Source organism: Patella vulgata, chromosome 5 (assembly GCF_932274485.2).
Source record: "Patella vulgata chromosome 5, xgPatVulg1.2, whole genome shotgun sequence".
In the NCBI taxonomy this organism is placed as follows: Eukaryota; Metazoa; Mollusca; class Gastropoda; family Patellidae; genus Patella; species Patella vulgata.
The window spans coordinates 40,112,358-40,134,884 of record NC_065883.2 but is presented as its reverse complement, the minus strand read 5'-3'; the positions used below and the strand labels follow the sequence as shown (position 1 = coordinate 40,134,884).

At 35.6% G+C, this 22,527-nt stretch overlaps 1 protein-coding gene across 5 annotated transcripts in view; it reads left to right on the top strand.

Moving 5' to 3' along the window:
- Positions 1 to 21,223, top strand: part of LOC126820651 (methionine--tRNA ligase, cytoplasmic) — a 299,938-nt gene extending 278,715 nt beyond the window's left edge. Inside the window, exons 13-14 of one of the 5 annotated variants that reach the window (XM_056101237.1) lie at positions 4,421 to 4,526; positions 21,092 to 21,223. In XM_056101237.1, the coding sequence (XP_055957212.1) occupies positions 4,421 to 4,526; positions 21,092 to 21,144 (159 nt within the window). In that variant the 3' untranslated portion in view covers positions 21,145 to 21,223. Of the gene's footprint in view, positions 1 to 4,420; positions 19,584 to 21,091 lie in introns of those variants that run through there. The other 4 variants (XM_056101236.1, XM_050548738.2, XM_050548742.2 and 1 more) reach the window with 4 other exon arrangements.
- The last annotated feature ends 1,304 nt before the right edge of the window (positions 21,224 to 22,527 follow it).

Below are 22,527 nucleotides of genomic sequence, written 5' to 3'. Positions count from 1 at the left end.
GGTAGGCCTTGAAACTTCAAGTTGACACCCAAATAAATGTGTAGGTCATATAATATATATATAGTTTTTAAAGTATGCCTAAACCCAGGATAAAAAATACAATTGTCAATTTGGTAAAAAAAACACAAAAAAAACCTTGGCCTTGGGATAAATTTGGTAAAAATAATCTTACCATTGTAATACTGTATGCGCTTCATCTACTACAATTAATTTCAGTCTTGACAGGAATTTCTGACTAGCAAAAACATCTCTCCACTTCATATTACCAACAGCATTTTCCGGGCTCAAATACAAAATCATGGTTTCCATTTTTATACACCCACATTTAAATGTGGTCGTATATTGTCGTCACCCCCGTCCGTCCGTCCGTCTGGCGGTCCGGCGGTCCGGCGGCCACAAGCTAAAGTTAATATCCGATTGACTTTAAATTTATACACAGTGTTTAAGGTCATGAGACGAAGAAGCCTATTGATTTTCAGCGATTTCCAATAATTACTGCCAGAGTTATGGCCCTTGATCACTTAAAAAAATCTTGTGGACACTCTAGAGGCCAAAGTTAATATCCGATTGATCTTAAATTTATACACAGTGTTTAAGGTCATGAGACGAAGAGGCCTATTGATTTTCAGCGATTTCCGATAATTACTACCAGAGTTATGGCCCTTGATCACTTCAAAAAATCTTGTGGACGCTCTAGAGGCGAAAGTTAATATCCGATTGATCTTAAATTTATACACAGTGTTTAAGGTCATGAGACGAAGAAGCCTATTGATTTTCAGCGATTTCCGATAATTACTACCAGAGTTATGGCCCTTGATCACTTCAAAAAATCTTGTGGACGCTCTAAAGGCTAAAGTTATCATCCGATTGACTTCAGATTGATACACAGAGTTTAAGATCTTGAGAGGAACAAGTATATTGATTTTCAATGAATTTTTATGACTTGGAACAGCTAAATCCATGATACAGTATTAAAAGTTTTGTATACAAAACGTTAGCATGGGGCAGAACTTTATAAAAACCAAACAAATTCTAATGGTTTTCTGAGTTGTTGCTCTTAATCAGATTTTAGTGTATTATAAATGTTTCATTACCGAAAAAAGTAAAAATATGCGACAACTCTTGTTGACTGCCCGGACGATTTAGCTGCTGTGGGCGTATGTTTCGTTGCCTGACAACCTATCTTCAATCATGTCAAAAGTAATATTTTCTCCATCTGCTCTGCCGATAATTGCTGCGTTGAAACCACTAGCTACTAATTTGTCACATTGTTCCGTCATAATAGACGTGAGGGGAGCGATAATCAAAACACAACAGTTCTCTAAACCAACGGGGCGCATTCATATGACAATGACTTGCCACTACCAGTCTTCGTACATACAAATATATCTTTCTTTTCCACCAGCGCCTTAATTGACTCCTTTTGGTTTACTGTCAAACTAGAAACATTAAAATAACCTTCGATTTTCCTGATAAGCGACAACAAGTTTTCTTCGACGGCCATTTTGAACATAATGGACGTTAAAAAGAGACACGCCCCCTCAAAAGTTCAAGAATATGATTTCAATCCAGCAATGGCCAGAGAGGGATTTCTCGGGCCATTGCTTCAGGAATATGATGTCACGTGACTTACCTCTCTTTATTACAAATATCGAATCCTAATTAAATTCACGGATTATCCAGTACCCGCGGTTTTTTTATCTCAGAGAGTGTTGTACGTCTAACTCATTATAAAGTTGATCAACTTGTTCATCAAGCGCTCAATGTTCGCGTGTGACCTTTGACATCACGCGTGCATAAATTCCTAATCATCGGGCTGTTGATTAGGGGAACCCTTACATTTTTGTCCTGTATACGCTCCATGAGGGTTTTTCGGGGGAGTCCAGTATTTTTCTAGTAAGATTGGATATCTCTACTTTCCATATATACCAAAATTACCATACTTTTATTGGAAATAACCACCCGATAAATACTTTTCTGGGAACCCATCTTTAAATATATTTTTTTGTGTGTTCGTCTGACCGGAACGTAGATCTACGGAATTCTGGTATTTCAAAATGGCGCCATATTATTTATATCCCATAATTGTGCTAGTAGAAGTGATGCTATTATTTAGAGTTAAAGGAGCTAAATCGCTAATATTTGGGACCTAGAATTTGACCCAAATGGGTCGCAACGCATATAATAATGTAATCTGATTGTATATAAACTGATTTACATCCAATGTTTCCGTTTTGACTCTTAATTTCAAATCAGTTATGTCCAGCGAAATAAGGCATGTGTCTCAACCCTATAGAAATTTCTAGCGTCTGGTTATTCCAGTCAATTGAACAGGCTCTCCATTTGAATATGTCTAGCCTCGTTCTTTCTAGTCACTTGTTGCAAATGACGCTAAAATGCACTATGGTACACGAATCGTGTACCAATGGTAAAATGTTTATTTTGTCTTAAATATTGGATATCAGAAGCCTGCCTTTTCCTGGTAAGATCACAACAATAATTTTGATCTGAATTGATAAATAATTCTTATTTTCAATGTGTAAGACTTTGGATGATATTGGGTTAGAGACTTAGCTACTTTAAATAAAGAAATAAAGCTATTTTGTTGACATTTTATAATGAAGAAAACGATGTTCTGACATCACAAACTATTCTTATTTCGAAAGGTTTGCATTCATTTGCTGCCGTATAAATGAAGACACATAATTTTGAAGGAATATTACGGTTGTGAATTTGATGCCGAAGCAGGATCAGCAGAAATGAAATGAAATGAAATGGGGTTTAACGTCCTACTGTTCTTCTCCTATACTGGGCTAATGAAGACGGGCATTCGCTATACAGTGTGTCATGAGGGAAATTTTGCCCGGGCAGCGGCACTATCACCTACTCTTATATCGAATTCCAACTGCCAAGGGATCTTTTACATGCATTCCAATGTATACACAGGACCTCGGTTTTTCATCTCATCCGAAGGACTAGACAGCTGTCCTTGTCAGGCCCTCTGTTCTGCACCACTGACAAGGGGAAACCACGTCGGAAAATCCAGATGAACTTTCTCGGCCAATGCAGGGATCGAATACCCGACCTCCAGGCTAGCGAGCCAGCGTCTTAACCAACTAGCCACCGTGGCTCCAGGATCAGCAAGCTTTCATTCAATGCATTACGAAAATGCTTAATTTTGTAGGAATGTTACTGACATAAATTTGAATACCGTATGGGAATTAAATATGAAAAATAGCGAGATTCAACTATTTTTATTATGTACAGGACTTCAAAATTTTGTTGACATGTGATTTTTAAATGTGGTATGAATTTCGTCTGCTTAAATAACGATAAGAGTAATGCCCCTTTATTTTCGGTAAAATGTCTGAGAAGAAAAAATTTTGAAATCCCTTCACTGGTATACTGACAGTGTTTGTTGTAATTATATAAGTTTGCGAAGGGATTTGAAAAGGCTATGGGTGAATATCTTTCAGTTATTGGATGACTTGTAGGGATTATTGTTAACATTTGAATGGTTATACTTCCATCACTATATATGCTCATTAAAGATTTTCAAATAAGGTGAAGTTAACTTAATGTTAGGTTTACATTGAAATGAAATAAGGTTTTTAACTGCTAATGAAGACAGATATACGCCATGCAGTGTGCTATGAGGAAAATTTCAAATTCCAACTATTAAAGATTGTGTTCCCAGAAAAGTATTTATCGTGTGGTTATTTCCAATAAAAGTATGGTAATTTTGGTATATATGGAAAGTAGAGATATCCCATCTTACTAGAAAAATACTGGATTCCCCGCAAAACAATCATGGAGCGTATACAGGACAAAAATGTAAGGGTTCCCCTAATCAACAGCCCGACGATTAGGAATTTCTGCACATGTGATGTCAAAGGTCACACGCGAACACTGAGCGCTTGATGTACAAGTTGATAAACTTTATGAAGAGTTAGACGTACAACACTTTCTGAGATAAAAATGACGGAAAAAGATGCGGGTAGTGTATAATCTGAGAATTTAATTAGGATTCGATATTTGTAATAAATAGTAAGCGATTAAAGACAACATTGTCTTGTGTATGTAATGAATTCTCCTCTGACTTCCAAGAGAGGTAAGTCACGTGACATAAACATGACCTGGTTTGATCGAATTTTTATAGCAGGACATTCCTTCGCAAGGAAAGTTATGACAAATTAATTAGTTTGAATATATTTTTAGTCCATATATACCATTAAATCACCCAGTTTGTACACGGGAACCCATCTTTAATAAATAATGGAAGCGATGTAGATAGATAACAACAATAAATGAACCTATAAAAAAATTTGTAAGGTCAATAGAAATCATACAATATATAGCGATCTATGTACCCTTCCACATAACACAACAAATAATGACTTCTTATTCTTTTCTTCATTAGGGTGATGTTGTAAGAGTACTGAAATCACAGAAGGCAGAAAAGAGTAAAATTGATGTGGAGGTGGCTAAATTGATAGATTTAAAGAAGAGATTGTCATTAGCTCAAGGTATTGATCCTACTACAGCTAATAAAAAGAAAGGCAAAAAGAAGTAAAAAATACAAGACTAATCTTAATATATCCAATATTTATGTTTAAAAATAATTTCAAAATGCAATTTTTTTAAGGTCACTTGTTTCAAAGGTATTAAGAACGAGTTCGCCAGAGAATCATGCAAAATTTAGAAAAACCGTCACAAGCGGTGTCGGGTGATTTTGACCAAACTTTGCAGATTTGGTCATTGGGTACCCCGTATACCCCACATGAAATATGAGGGTTACCAACCTTGTAATTATGGAGAACCAGCTATAGTCATTTAAGAGTAAAAAAAACGTCATTTTTTAAAAAAAAAATTCCCTAAATTCAAATGTTTCCCATAAATTGCCTATTGATTTTTTATTTTTTTTAATTATTGTCCCCCGCCTTTCGAAGAAAGCAGGGGACTATTAAAATGGGTTCGTCCGTCTGTCTGTCTGTCTGTCTGTCCGTCACAGTTTTTGGGACACAATAACTCTCCTTCTAATTGACCTAGAATGTTCAAACTTGGTGTAGGTGTTTATTAGGTCAATGCCTTGATGGAGTTCGAAGATGAGCATTTTCGGCTTAGGGTAAGCCGAGATAAGCAATTTGATTGGTTGATGCTATGGGACACGATAACTTTAGTTCTAATTACGTGAGAGTGATGAAACTTGGTGTATAGTTTCATTACATCAATACCTTGACTAAGTTCGACAATGAGCATTTTCTGCTCAGAGTAAGCAGAGCGATAAGCAATTTGATTGGACGAGACTTTGGAACACAATAACTCTCCTTCTATTTGAGCTAGAATGTTCAAACTTGGTGTAGGTGTTTATTAGGTCAATGCCTTGATGGGGTGTGAAGATGAGCATTTTCTGCTTAGGGTAAGCAGAGATAAGCAATTTGATTGGTTGATACTTTGGGACACGATAACTTTAGTTCTAATTAAGTGAGAGTGATGAAACTTGGTGTATAGTTTCATTACATCAATACCCTGACTAAGTTCGATGATGAGAATTTTCAGCTTAGGCTAAGGAGCAATAAGCATTTTGATTGGTTAAGACTTTGGAACATAACAACTCTTCTTCTAATTGAGGTAGAATGTTAAAACTTGATGTAGATGTTCATCTTGACTTAGTTCAATGATTAACATATCGAGCTAAAGCTAAGAAGAGATAAGCAATTTCCATGGTCGATGCTTTGGAACAAGATAACTTTGATTCTATCTGATAGAGAGTGATGAAACTTAGTGTATAGTTTATAATCAGTTGATTGCTGGATACTTTGAAAAAAAATAGATGTGCGATTAATTAATATGTGTCATCTATTTATTTGGGGATTTCGGCGGGGGACATCAGCCTCACTGTTGGCTTGTTTTTTTATGAATGATCTTGTCTACTACTTCAATATATATGACTTTTAAATTTTTCCAAAACCATTTGAGGCTATGAGTCATGCGGAATTTATTTTGAGACGTAGCTTTTGCTATATGCTAAAACATATAAATTTCATGATGCTATATCTCACCCACTGCGGGGCTGAGGACAATTCTATTAATAATGAAAGTTGAGGACTACTAATACTAATATTTGGTTTTGAAAAAATGACTGGCATTGATTTCTTTCATATTAAATTTAATGGTCCAACTTGAAGAAAATGACTTCATTTTTTACTTCATTTTTCCAATAAAATCATTCATTGCCTGGATTATTAGGCCAGATAATGCCCCAAGCAACCGACTTCCAGCAACCCTGTGTTGGGCCGTAGCTTTTGCTATATGCTAAAACATATAAATTTCATGATGCTATATCTCACCCACTGCGGGGCTGAGGACAATTCTATTAATAATGAAAGTTGAGGACTACTAATACTAATATTTGGTTTTGAAAAAATGACTGGCATGGATTTCTTTCATATTAAATTTAATGGTCGAACTTGAAGAAAATGACTTCATTTTTTACTTCATTTTTCCAATAAAATCATTCATTGCCTGGATTATTAGGCCAGATAATGCCCCAAGCAACCGACTTCCAGCAACCCTGTGTTGGGCCGTTCAACATGATTCAGGAGTTCCACAAGGATCAGTTCTTGGACCTGTCTTTTCTGTAATGTATACTAAGAATTTAGGACAACTATGCAGATGTTACACAGCCGATCGCAAATTTTTCCCTTTCAAAAACTGTTCCATCCCCTAATTGTACACATGACATTAAAGCATAGAACTAGAATACTAGTTCTAAGATTAAAGATAGGATGACAAGAAATATGTTGAAATTAAATTTAATTGAATTAATTAAATCAAAATGTATTTTATGTGGTCCAAATACACATCTGCAAAAATACAAGTTCAAGTGATATGGTTGTACGAGATGCAATATTTGTACCACGAGACACTGAAGAAGTTAGGTGTCAAATTAAGTGAAATTTGTCGAAACTGTAATCTTCGATCCAGGAACATTGGCCATATAAGACACTTTATTAGCCAGGAAGCAGCTGCTACACTTTTATGTTCTTTGGTATTCTCAAGGATTGACTACTGTAACAGCCTGTTTGTAGAAACATCTAGTGCCAATATTAAAAATACCGCAGCTCGAATTCTTACCAGATCATCAAAATACTCTCATATTACTCCTGTTCTGAAATCACTCCATTGGCTGCCAATTCATGAAAGAATCATCTTCAAAAGTCTGTCTTAGACGTATCAGTGTGTGAATGGCTTAGCTCAAATATACTTATCTAACCTTATGCAAATACAAGTTCCCTCGCGTAACCTCCGGCCGAACACACCTTCATCAGTTGTGTTGCTCAAGGGGCAAATTAAAATCATTTGGATATGGATCGTGCTCGTTGAATGCGCCTAAACTGCGGAACAATCTTCCAGAGATCATTAAATCATCATTAAACCCTTTCTTGTTTTACATCAAGACTTAAAACTCATCTTGTTATCAGGATTAATTAAATGAATTTAATTGTATGCGCAGTGGACATGCCTCTTTACATAGAGTATGTGCGCTATATAAATCAGCTGTTCATTTCCCCATCTTTTGCACAAATAAAATGCGGTTTAGTAGCCAGTTATCCGAAAGAAACTACAATAGCATATTCCTGAAGCAATAGCCTGAGAAATACCGTCTGGCCATTGCTGGATTGACTTCTAATACTTATATTTTTAGGGGGAGTGTGTCTATTCTTCCCGTTGAATCAAATCGCTCCTAAGTACAGTCTCGTTTAATCTGGGGTCTTCCTTAAAACTTTGGACAGTGATTTAAGGTATTAAAAATGGTGGAAGTATTGTTCATGTCCAAACAGTATTGTTTACATTGTAACCGTTTTGATAGCCTCATTTGTCACGCAATTAGTTTTTCTGCAATATTCTGCTATGCACTGGTTAATTGGGCGTAATAAATTTTGGTTAATCATGACGTAACGTTATGTAAACATATTTGGAGCTCTGTTTAAACTCGAAAGATATTGTTATGCACTTGCTAATCGGACTATTGACCAGTCATAATTTGGAACCGAAATTTGCTTTCATTACGGCAGTGTTGAGTGGGATTAGGTCTAATCAAGCGAAAAACTGCGGGGAGTATGCTACAATAGTGACCTTAAGCTCATATACTATTTGTTTTTGTCTTTTTGAAATATCGCTTGATTCGTTTGTCAAGTATAGACAGATGTACATGACTACTACACTATTTAGTTTTTAAACTCCCACATTGAAATGTGGTCGTATATTGTCATTGCCCCCATCCGTCCGTCCGTTCGTCTGTCCGGCGTCCACAATTGCTTGTGGACGCTCTAGAGGCTAAAGTTAATATCCGATTGACTTTAAATACACAGTGTTTAAGGTCATGAGACGAAGAAGCCTATTGATTTTCAGCGATTTCCGATAATTAATGCCAGAGTTAAGGCCCTTGATCACTTCAAAATATCTTGTGGACGCTCTAGAGGCCAAAGTTAATATCCGATTGACTATAAATTTTACATAGTGTTTAAGGTCATGAGACAAAGAAGCCTATTGATTTTCAGCAATTTCCGATAATTACTGCCAGAGTTATGGCTCTTGATCACTACAAAAAATCTTGTGGACGCTCTAGAGGCCAAAGTTAATATCCTATTGACTTTAAATTTATACACAGTGTTTAAGGCCATGAGACGAGGAAACCTATTGATTTTCTGCGGTTTCCGACAATTACTGCCAGAGTTATGGCCCTTTATCACTTCAAAAAATTTTGTGGACGCTCTAGAGGCCAAAGTTAATATCCAATTGACTTCAAATTTATACACAGTGTTAAAGGTCATGAGACGAGTAAGCCTATTGATCTTCAGCAGTTTCCGACAATTACTGCCAGAGTTATGGCTCTTGATCACTACAAAAAATCTTGTGGACGCTCTAGAGGCCAAAGTTAATATCCGATTTACTTTAAATTTATACACAGTGTTTAAGGTCATGAGCGAAGAAACCTATTGATTTTCAGCGATTTCTGATAATTACTGCCAGAGTTATGTCCCTTTATCACTTCAAAAAAACTTGTGGACGCTCTAGAGGCCAAAGTTAATATCCGATTGACTTAAAATTTATACACTGTGTTTAAGGTCATGAGACGAAGAAGTCTATTGATTTTCAGCGATTTCTGATAATTACTGCCAGAGTTATGGCCCTTGATCACTTCAAAAAATCTTGTGGACGCTCTAGAGGCCAAATTTAATATCCGATTGACTTTAAATGTATACACTGTGTTTAAGGTCATGAGACGAAGAATTCTATTGATTTTCAGCGATTTCTGATAATTACTGCCAGAGTTATGGCCCTTGATCACTTCAAAAAATCTTGTGGACGCTCTAGAGGCCAAAGTTAATATCCGATTGACTTTAAATTTATACACTGTGTTTAAGGTTATGAGACAAAGAAGCCTATTGATTTTCAGTGATTTCCGATAATTACTGCCAGAGTCATGGTACTTGATCACTTCAAAATATCTTGTGGATGCTCTAGAGGACAAAGTTAATATACGATTGACTTAAAATTTATACAGTGTTTAAGGTCTTGAGACAAACAAGTATATTGATTTTCAATGAATTTTGATAACTTTAACAGCTAAATCCATGATATTAAATGTTTCTTATACTAAATGTTAGCTTGGGGCAGAACTTTATAAAAACCAAACAAATTCTAATGATTTTCTGATAGTTACTTCATGAGTTGTTACTCTTAATCAGATTTTAGTTTATTATAAATTTTTCATCACCGAAAGAAAGTAAAAATATGCGACAACTCTTGTTGGCTGCCCAGACGATTTAGCTCCTGTGGGCGTATGTTTCGTTGCCTGGCAACTTATCTTTACGATTTGCTGTTCAAAAATTCATCATCCTTCTACTAGATCATGAGATTATATTGCCGAATTAATAAAATGTTGAAAAATAGTCTAGGGAGGTTAATTGTATTTACCAAGAACAGCTCTTTTGGCATTTACAGTATATTAAGCTTTTCAAAATTTTAACGGTGTAATTGTGAGCTCAGTTTTCATGATTAGATACTTATTAGACAGATAAACAGATAGAAAGATAGATAGATAGATGATTAGTTAGATAGTAGATATTTTTTAATTTGAAATACTTATTGGTAAGTATTTGTAGTTTTGATAATGGAACATTTTTTAAACGTGAATTATTTGATGAAAGTATATAGTGTGTTTATATTTACTTGTTTATTTCTATTTCTATTATGGCTTGCTGTTAATTGAACCGGAACCCACGTTAATTTGGTTTCCAGTGCCATGTTACACTTTTCAGTGTGTAAAAAATGCGGTTTATGTTTCGTCATTTTTGTTGAAAATCTTTATTTTTGGACAAAAATGGAAATTATTTACCCCTAAACGGGTCGAGTGCCACCCAATTTTTTTATTGATCTTAATACTATAGATCATTGCCTTTTCAGTCAGCATTCCAAAAAAATACTTAAACCCGCAGTGGGTGAGATATAGATAGAATAAAATGACATACCTAAATTGAGCTATTTTGGTACCTTGCAGCACTAAGTCTCTATACCAAAGACTGCTCAATGAAAGTCCATCAAACTTTCAGAATGTATACTTACTAACCATATCTGCTACCCTATAAAGTTTCACTAATCTACTCGCCGTAGTTTAATTGTAAGCCATAATTGAAAAGTGGCCTAAAAATGATGATTTTTGTCTTTTTTCGGTCTTAAAATTGTGGCAGTGGGGTTTGGAGGGGTTACCCATCATACATAAAAAAATGGTGAAAATCGGTCACTCACCATGTGCCGGTCCCTGCATGGTTTTCTCGCAAACGCATTCTTTAAAGGTCCTGATCAATGTCCATGTTTTGTCAGTAAAAATATTAACCTCTTCAAGGATATAGAACTAAAAACAAAATGACTGAAAGTAAGTTATGACATCAAAGGAATGATTAGGTTTTAATAGTACTTCTATGCTTATTAAGCCTAGTGCTGAATGGAATTATGGTTTGGACTACATATTGCATTTTACAGATTCTACATGTTAAACAGTAAATGACATAACTAGCACACAGTTGACAAGAGTCTCTCATTTTAAATGATTTCATGTCTTTACTGGTTATTTCTTGAATTGTACAAATTCTAATGTAGTTTGAATGTTTTTTAAAGAGAGAGAGAACTGGGGTTTAACCTCCACTTGCCACAATGTCATTTTGGGAATAACAAGATTCGATTTTATTTTAATAATTCACTTGCGCGTAGGTGCACTGAGCAGTGGTAGGAAACCCACATGTTTGGAGAAGTGACCATACTCACATCGAAACCAATTCCTGGATCGAAACCATACCACTTGTCTCAGTGACGGACCGTATGATATAAAGCGCACACATTCAGCCCCTCAACCCCTTAATTCGGTTTGACGCTTTAAATTAGTTAAATCCAGGAAGTTTAAAAATCATTCAATCATGCATAATTTTCGTTACTTGTAAAGTTCATTTCAACATTTTTATACGTCCAAATTCATAATGTGGACATATATTACCTTTGCCCCTGTCTGTGAATTGCCTACAGGCCGCAATTCTTAACTTTGCACACTTATTGTCCCATGCCTTTCAAACAAAGCAGGAGACTTTTAAAATGGGTTCGTCAGTCTGTCTGTCCGTCCGTCTGTCCGTCACACTTTTTGCGACACAATAACTGCCCTTCTAATTGAGCTAGAATGTTCAAACAAGGTGTAGGTGTTTATTAGGTCAAGGCCTTGATGGAGTTTGATTATAAACATGGTATGCTTACGGTAAGCAGAGATAAGCAATCTGATTGGTTGATGCTTTAGGACACGATAACTTTAATTATAATTGAGAGTGATGAAACTCCGAGAATTTTCTGCTTGGGCTAAGGAGCGATAAGGAATTTGATTAGTCAAGACTTTGGAACATAACAACTCTGCTTTTAATTGAGGTAGAATGTTTAAACTTGATGTAGATGTTCATTAAATTTTTATCCGATCTCAATAAAACTTGAAATATAGGTTTATCACACCAAGATCTTGGTTCCTTTCGATATTGGCATGTAACTTCTTGGATTATGGTCCTTGATTGTACGAAAAATCACGTTTTTAGCTTGTGAACACAATTTTTATCCGATTTGGTTTAAACTTGAAATGTGTGTTTATAACCCACAGATCTCGGTTCCTTTTGATATTCGCGCCTATCTGATCATAACTTCCTGAATTATGGCCCCTGATTGTACGAAAAATCGCGTTTTTAGCTTGTGGACCCTATAGCGGTCATAATTTTTATCCGATTTAAAAAACTGTATTATTATTTCACCGTTACACCCTAAGGACGGCTGAGTTCGAATTTCGTGAAAATCGGTCCAAAACTAACAGACAAAATGGCCGTCCTTCGTTCTCAAATAGCGTAAAAATATGGTATATCAAGGTTGTGGACCCTATAGAGGTCACAATTTTGATCCGATTTTGTTGAAACTTGAAATGTAAGTTTATAACCCAAAGATCTTGGTTCCTTTCGATATTCGTGCAAATCGGACCGTAACTTCCTGAATGATGGACCCTGATTGTAAGAAAAATTGCGCTTGTGGACCCTATAGAGGTCATAATTTTTATCCGATTTAAAAAATCGTTTTAATATATCACCGTTACACCCTAAGTACGTCTGAGTTCGAATTTCGTGAAAATCGGCCCAAAACTGAAAGACAAAATGGCCGCCCCTCGTTCTCAAATAGCGTAAAAATATGGTATATCAAGGTTGTGGACCCTATAGAGGTCACAATTTTTATCCGATTTTGTTGAAACTTGAAATGTAAGTTTATAACCGAAAGATCTCAGTTCCTTTCGATATTCGCGCATATCGGACAATAACTTTCTAAATTATGGCCCCTGATTGTATGCAAAATCGCGTTTTTAGCTTGTGGACCCTATAGAGATCATAATTTTTATCTGATTTGAAAAACCAAATTTTTTTATCACCGTTACACCCTAAGGACGACTGAGTTTGAATTTTGTGAAAATCGGCCCAAAACTGACAGATAAAATGGACGCCCTTCGTTATCAAATAGTGTAAAAAAATATGGTATATCAAGGTTGTGGACCCAATAGAGGTCACAATTTTTGAAATGTAAGTTAATAACCCAAAGATCTTGGTTCCTTTCGATATTTGGCATATCAGATAGTAACTTCCTGAATTATGGCCATTGATTGTACGAAAAATCGTGTTTTTAGCTTGTGGTCTTTGTAGAGGTCACAATTTTTATCTGATTTAAAAAAAAATGTGTGAATATATCACCATTACACACTAAGATCATGGATTGTTTTGATAATCGCAGATACCCAAACTTAACTTCCTGAATTATGGCCCCTGATTCTCTAGAGGTCACAATTTTTTTTCGATTTTAAAAACCGTTTAAATATTTCACCATTCCACCATAATGAAGGTTGAATTCTAATTTCGGGAAAATCGAAATGAAACTGCCCAACAAAATGGCCGCTCTTTGTACGCAAATTGTGTAAAAGTATGCAATACGAATGGTTGTCGGGCCGTTTAGAGGTCACAATTTTTGTCCGATTCTGAAGAAAACTTAAATCATATCTTTATATCCCAAAGATCTCAGTCCCTTTTGATATCTGCTCATTTAAGACCATAACTAACTGGATTATTGCCCCTGATTGTACAAAAAATCCTGTTTCTTTGTACCTTGTTCTCTATCCATCTCTTGCAAATTGTGGGCGTATCCTGCCTGGCAGCCGCTGGTTGTATTTGTTTGTCATCTCCAGGCCACATTGATTTACGAATCATCTTGCAACTCTGCATACTTATTCCTTATACCCAAAGGATGATCCCTATTGTTTTTGGTGCATGCACAACCCCCAGGGGTAGAGCCATGCACAGTTTTTATACGCCCACATGGAAATGTGGTCGTATATTGCCGTCGCGTCCGTCCATGGTCCACAATTTCTTGTCAACACTCTACAGACTACATTTATCATCTGGTTGATTTGAAATTGATGTATGTTGTTTGCTTTGGTGAGATGAAGAAGCCTATTTAATTTCAATAACTTCCGTTAATTTCTTCTGGAGTTATGTCGTGAGTTATGGCCCTTCTTTCACGTTGTTGTACCTTGTAAATGCTCTAACGACAAAAGTTATTATCTGATCTGTATGAAATTTATATGTATCATTTAAATTAGTAAAACAAACAAGCCTATTGAGTTTCAGCAAATTTCCGATAATTACATCTAGAGTTATGGCCCTTCTTTAACTTTGTTGAATCTTGTGAACGCTTGAACAACAAAAATTATCACCTAATCTGTATGAAATTCATATGCACCATTAAATTAGTGAAATGAAGAAGCCTATTGAATGTCAGCAATTTCCGTCAATTACGTCTAGAGTTATGGCCCTTTATTTACTTTGTTGAACATTGTGAACGTTCGAACGAAAAAAGTTATCATCCGATCTGTATATGCATTATTTGATTTAGTAAAACGAAAAAGCCTGTTGAATTTGAACAATTTCTGTAGATTACTTCCAGAGTTACGGCCCTTGTTTTAGTTTTTAGAACCTTGTGAACCCTCAAACGACGAAAATTATAATGTCATCTGTATGAAATTGTCTATTAAATTCCCCTAATTACCTACAAAAGATAAATATGTGACATCCCTTGGCGACCGCCCGGACGATTTAGCTGCTGTGGGCGTATGTTTTGTTGCCTGGCAACCTATCTTTGTATTTGTTTGCTTTGTCATCTAAAGGCCGCATTAATTTACAGACCATCTTGCAACTTTGCATACTTATTCCTTATACTCCAAGGATCATACCTATTGTTTTTGGTGCATGCCCAACCCCCAGGGGCCGAGCCACGCTCATTTTCTCTTTCTTTAATGGATCGTCTTGGAAACCTTTCATACTTATTCTTTATAGCCTATGACCTCATTTATTTTTGGTGCATGCCTGGGAAAGAGTCGCGCCCAATTTTTGTTTGTGTGTGTCGCCTACAGGCCGCAATTCTTAACAGATTATTTTTGAAACTTTGCTTAACTATTCCTTATACCCTAAGGATGATCCCTATTGTTTTTGATGACTGCCCGATTCCCAGGGGCAGAGCCACACCCATTTTTATACGCCTACACTGAAATATGGTCGTATATTGTTGTCGCCCTCGTCCCTCTGGTGGTCTGGCATCCACAAGCTCTAGAGGCTCTTGATCACTTTGAAAAAATCTTGTGGACGCTCTAGAGGCTAAAGATAATATCCGATTGACTGTAAATTTATACACAGTGTTTAAGGTCATGAGACAAAGAAGCCTATTGATATTCAGCGATTTCAGATAATTACTGCCAGAGTTACTGCCCTTGATCACTTTGAAAAATCTTGTGGATGCTCTAGAGGCAAATGTTAATATTTGATTGACTGTAAATTTATACACAGTGTTTAAGGTCATGAGACGAAGAAGCCTATTGATTTTCAGCGATTCCCGATAATTACTACCAGGGTTATGGCCCTTGATCACTTCAAAAAATCTTGTGGACGCTCTAGAGGCTAAAGTTAATATCCAATTTACTTTAAATTTATACACAGTGTTTAAGGTCATGAGACGAAGAAATCTATTGATTTTCAGCGATTTCCAATAATTACTACAAGAGTTATGGCCCTTGATCACTTCAAAAAAACTTGTGGACGCTCTAGAGGCCAAAGTTAATATCCGATTGACTTTAAATTTATACATAGTGTTTAAGGTGATGAGACAAAGAAGCCTATTGATTTTCAGCGATTTCAAATAATTACTGCCAGAGTTACTGCCCTTGATCACTTTGAATAATCTTGTGGACGCTCTAGAGGCAAAAGTTAATATCTGATTGACTTTAAATTTATACACAGTGTTTAAAGTCATGGGATGAAGAAATCTATTCATTTTCAGCAATTTTCGATAATTACTGCCAGAGTTATGGCCCTTGATCACTTCAAAAAATCTTGTGGACGCGCTAGAGGCCAAAGTTAATATCCGATTGACTTTAAATTGATAGTCATTGATACACAGTGTTTACGGTCATGAGACAAAGAATCCTATTGATTTTCAACTATTTCAGTTATGGCCCTTGATCACTTTGAAAAATCTTGTGATTCGCTAGAGGCTTAAGTTATCATTAGATTGACTTCAGATTGATACACAGAGTTTAAGATCTTCAGACGAACAAGTATATTGATTTTCAATGACTTGAACAGCTAATATCCGATTGACTTTAAATTTATACACAGTGTTTACAGTCATGAGATGAAGAATCCTATTGAATTTCAACGATTTCCGATAATTACTGCCAAAGTTATGGCCCTTGATCACTTTGAAAAATCTTGCAACGCTCTAGAGGCTAAAGTTATCATCTGTTGACTTGAACAGCTAAATCCATGACATTAAAAGTTTCGTATACTATACGTTATCATGGGGCAAAACTTTATAAAAACCAAACAAATTCTAATGGTTTTCTGATAATTACTTAATGAGTTGTTAGTGTATTATAAATGCTTCATTACTGAAGAAAGTAAAAATATGCGACATTCAGGCTTTTCTTATTTTAAAATATTTCTTTGTAACTTTCATAATCTTTTAGCATTAATCCATACGAAGAAAATGTAAGTAAAAATTATTGTGTAACATGGGCAGTTGCTAAGAAATAGTCAATTTTGCATGAGTCACTTTTTATGTTATTTTTCCTGTAGATGCCTCAATTGTTATTGGATTTTCATAAAATTGACACCATTTGATGTCTAATGTCACTTTTGTCTAGGTCAAACCTATTTAACATTTTAACTGTAACTGTATTTTTAGCCTTTAAAACAAATATTTTATTCAACTGAGTAGTATTTGTTAGTATTTGTTAATTGTTTATAATTAAGATATTTGATTCCAATCAAGAAGTAGACGATTTTCTACAAGTCACTTTTCAAGGTTTGGTACATAAAAGTGTCAATTATTATTTGATTTTTATAAAAGTTACACCATGTGATGCCTTATGCCATTTATGATTTCATAAATCTAATTTAACATTTTCATTATCACCGAAAGTAATGTCATTTTGGCAAAAAATCTATTTTTAGCCTTCAAAACAAATATTTTGCAATGGACATATAGATAGGATCAATAGGATCATATAGATGTTAAAAAATTGCTACTAGCATCTTCCATTGCCGAGAAATAACCAATAACCACGCTCCATGGTGCAGATTCTCAACTTTTTTTCTCCCGGTAAAGTTTTCTGCCGGCACCGTAAGTGGCGTAATTTTGCCAAAAACTTCAACCTTGTTTCACTTTGTTGCACCTTTCACTTTAATGACAAAAGTTATCAGATCTGTATTAAATTTATTTGCATTATTTAAATTAGTGAAACAAAGAAATTAAGCCTATTGAATTTTAGCAATTTCCGTTAATTATACCTAGAGTTATGGCTCTTGTTTCACTTTGTTACACCTTGTAAATGCTCTAACATCAAAAGTTATCGGCTGATCTGTATGAAATTTATATGCAATATTTGAATTAGTGAAACAAAGAAGCCTAGTGAATTTCAGCAGTTTCCCTTAATTACTTCTAGAGTTATGGCCCTTGTTTCACTTTGTTGCACCCTGTGAATGCTCTAACAAGGAAAGTTATCATCCAATATGTATGAAATTTGTATGCATCATTTAGATTAGTGAATGAATAAGCCTATTGAATTTCAGCAATTTCTGTTAATTACTTCTCGAGTTATGGCCTTTGTTTCATTTTGTTGAACCTTGTGAACATTTGAATGTCAAAATTTATCATTTAAATTAGTGAAATAAGGAAGCCCATTGAATTTCAGCAATTTAAGTTAATTACTTCTAGAGTTATGACCCTGGTTTCCCTTTGTTGCACCTTGTGAACGCGCTAATATCAAAATCTGTACGAAATTTATATGCGTCCTTTAAATTAGTAAATAGAAGAATCCTATTGAATTTGAGCAATTTCGGGTCATTATGTCTGGAGTTATGGCCCTTGTTTCACTTTGTAGATCCTTGTGAACCCTCAAACGAAGAAAATTATAATATGATCTATATAAAATTGTTTTGTAAATGCCTACAAAAGAATAAATATGCGACAACCTTTGTCGACCGCTTGGACAATTTAGCTGCTGTGGGTGGGTGTATGTTTCCTTGCCTGGCAACCTATCTTTTGTTAATATTAGTCTGTAAATTTAGCAAAACAAACCCAACTCCTAACCTTTTTTGCCTCTTGTCATATTACAGTTATTGCAGCCATTTCATATTTCACTCTCTTCATTTTAAAAAGTACCATATCAATCAAACCAGGAATGTGGACGTATATTTGTACGGTACTGATGCTCTATTACGGTTATGATATAAGCTAATCTTTCACATTATGTATCTAAGTCCATGACACCATCATTCCTATGGTGTCATAACTGACTTCCAGTCATTTTTTTACGCCAACATTCGAGACATCACCCTGTCCGTCGGCCTGTCAACAATTTGCTTGTGAACGTGATAGAAGCTGGGTTTTTTTTTGACAGATTCTTGTCAAATTTGTTGTGAATCATTGTGGTCATGAGAGGATAAAACCTGTTGATTTTCAGTGTTCAATGACTTTTCATTCCAGAGTTTTGACCCTTTTTTTGAAAACCCTGTGAATGCAATAGAGGCTATAGCTTTCAACAGATTTTCTTCAAAGTTGTTGTGGTCATGAAAGGACAAAATCTCTCAATTATTAGCGTTCTGTGACTTTCCATTCTGGAGTTATTCCCCCTTTGGCAAAAACCTTGTGAACACTATAGCGGCTGTGGTTTTTGATAGATTATTTACAAATTTGGTGTGAATCAAATCCAAATTCATTAAATTTTAAAAATTTACTGTTGGAAACGCGTTTTGCGAGCATTTCAAAAAAGAAACTGCAGAAAGGCAATTCCCCCTCAGTATTTCAGAAGAAGAATCTGCAGAAAGGCAATTCCCCTTCTTCACAGACATTGAAACTCAAAATTAGTCACGACCTCATGGCAACTGGATGACTGTTGAAAGCATCAAGTGACCCCATATTTGGGAACCCCAGACATAAAGATTAGATTTCTTGAAGCAATCCTTATCAAATGTGGTGAATAACAATAGCTTCAGTCTATGGCTATTGTTTTATGGAACCAAAGCTGCTGCATGGATGCATTTACACCCCTTTGGGTGGTTATGTTTTTTTTTACCAATAATACCAATATTGAAGATGTAAATATTAAAATTATATTTGCCTGTTGAAATAACTAAAAATAGTGATTTGTTAATATGGGTACTATCGGTTTTAACAATATCAGATACTGACAGACACAATTACTGATAGTGACGTAGATGAAAATATTGCCCATTAAAGTGCTTTGAATGTCATGATAATTAATGTAAATACATGTCATTGTTAGTCTGGAAATGCACGGTATTATTTTAACGTGGAATCCAAAACAAACATGATGTTATTGGGTGGTCACATTTGTCTATTGAACTGAATTATTTGTTGTAAGATTAATTAATAAAGTATGATCATGATTATGAGTTATTAAACTTTTATTACAAAATAAATCCCTAAATTTATCGGCACCAGCTGTTGACCATTTGATATCAGAATAGCCGGTCAAATATTGATGCGAAACCGCAAGCTAACCAAATCAGACGTGTGACATCATCCCTGCTATACATTCATTGTTTTAACAACTGCAATGATCGTCTAGGTATGAATGGTGTTGATAGTGTTGCATCTCTCAAATCATGGACTACATGTTTGTTGCAATTGTGGATGTAAATATTTGATCCTAAAGATCTTGGTTCCTAAAGATCTTGAACCATAATATCCTGAATGTACAAAAATCGCTTTTATACGCCCACATTGAAATGTGGTTGTCACCCCCCCGTCCATTTGTCCAGGTTAAAGTTAATATCTGACTGAGTTCAATGATTTTGTGCAAATACGGTATAGTTTTTTTATACGCCCACATTTTCATGTGGACGTATATTGTCGTCGCCCCTGTCTGTCCAGACGTCCGTCCACAATTTGTTTGTGGACATTCTACAGGTCACAATTCTTATCCGAATTTGATGAAACTTGAAATATAGGTTTATCTCCAAAAGATCTCGATTGCATTAGATATTGGCATGTATCGGATCGAAACTTCATGGATTATGGCCCCTGTTTGTAAGAAAAATCACATTTTTAGCTTGTGGACCCTATAAAGGTCACAATTTTAATCCTATTTTGATGAATCTTGAAATGTAAGTTTATAACCAAAAGATCTCGATTCCTTTCGATATTCGCGCATATCGGACCATAACTTCCTGATTTATGGCCCCTGATTGTACGAAAAAATCGTGTTTTTAGATTGTGGACCCTATAGAGGTCATAATTTTTATCCGATTTAAAAAAACATATCATTATATCACTGCTACACCCTAAGGACGGCTGAGTTCGAAAATCGACCCAAAACTGACAGACAAATGGCCGCCCTTCGTTCTCAAATAGCGTAAAAATATGGTATATCAAAATTGTGGACCCTATAGAGGTCACAATTTTCTTCTGATTATGATGAAACTTGAAATGTAAGTTTATAACCCAAAGATCTTGGTTCCTTTCGATATTTGCGCATATCGGATCGTGACTTCCTGAATTATGGCACCTGATTGTACGAAAAATCGCTTGTTCTCTATCCATCTCTTGCAAAATGTGGGCGTATCCTGCCTGGCAGCCGCTGGTTACCTAATTTAGTAAATTTCGGTAAAATTCTAATTATCACCACAAATCTAGGGAGACTACAAGGAGATATCAGATTTCACAAATTGCAATGGTAATGGTACCATTCCATCTTATTCCGCCATTTCACCATCTAAATTTATGTATTTATTGTGGTATAACAAGATCAGCATTTACATGTATCAAATATATAAGCTTGCTGGTAGTCGAATGGACCGTATAATTATATTAGGTAGCCCTAAATGTTCCAATTTCTTGCTTTAAACACGCCACTGAACCAGAATTAAGAAATTATTAGTTGTTTAAATTTAAGATGACCACAGTTGGATTAAGCAGAATATTGAAGTAAGAGGGGGTTACGGTTAGACGGGCTCGGCATCTAAACACTAAACTACATAGAGAAGATATACCAAATCAGCAGGATAGTGGAGTTAGGGAGGGTCACATTCAGATGGACACGGCATCTAAACACTAAACCGACACCAAACCTGCAGAGTGGGATAGTGGAGTAAGGGGAGACCACGATAAGACGGGCCTGGCACCTAAATACTAATCCCACAAAGACGATAACTACCAATCCAGAAAAGAAATCGACTACCAAACATTACGTTTTGTTTTTTGTATTTAATAAAAGGATGAACATCCAACTAAACCTACTCCATGGCCTGAGGCCGCAAATGGAAAGATTGCAAAATCATATTCTAAAACGGGAAGAAGCTTTGGCTCTCCTATATATGCCTTGTCTGCGATATCATTTCTGTGGAAGCGGACGTTAAAACACCAGGTAGTAGTAGTAGTATTTTTTAAAGGTGAAAGATTTACACGAGAAATGAGGAGAAAGCATAAGGATTTTATCAAACGGAAACGCCAGGTTAGCGTTCCAAAATATTGAGGACGCCCAATTGGCAACCACCAAAGAGGGTTATAATTTATAACATACCCTCAGACTATACTGACGAGGAAATCCTCAATAACTTAAACCTAGGGGATACAATCCCCCTAGCCATCTATCAATACCCTGTCAGACAGGGAAAAAAAATCAGAACCGTGCAGGTCACTTTTAAAAAAAATGACACCCCACAGGGCATAATATATATGCTTTATGAAAGGAGGCCGTTACACCCCTACATTCCAAAGGTAAAAAGATGCACTAAATGCCAGAGAATAGGGCATATTGAAATATTCTGCAGAAGCCAAGCCATCTGCGGCAAATGTGGGAACACCCACAAAACGGAAGAGTGCAGAGCCACTCAACCCAAATGCGTGAACGTGCGTGAACTGCAAGGGGTATTATTGGGAGGATTCACCAAAATGTCCAAAATATATTAACACAAAAACCATGCAATACACGCATGGAATATCATACAATGAAGCGACAGCACACCCACATAACAATATGATGTTAATTTTACGTTACATTTACGTAAAAATGGTCAGTCAGTTTACCATCATTTTGCTCATCTTTTTAACGATAATTTTACGTCAGGAAATGACGTTAATCTAACGTAAACTTTACGTCATTTTTACGTTATATTTACGTCATTTTCTGACGTAAATCTAACGTAAACTTTACGTCATTTTCTGACGTAAATCTAACGTAAAATTTGCGTAAAGTTTACGTCATTTTCGTTAGATTTACGTCAGAAAATGACGTAAACTTTACGTTAGATTTACGTCAGAAAATGATGTAAATATAACGTAAAAATGACGTAAACTTTACGCTAGATTAACGTCATTTCCTGACGTTAA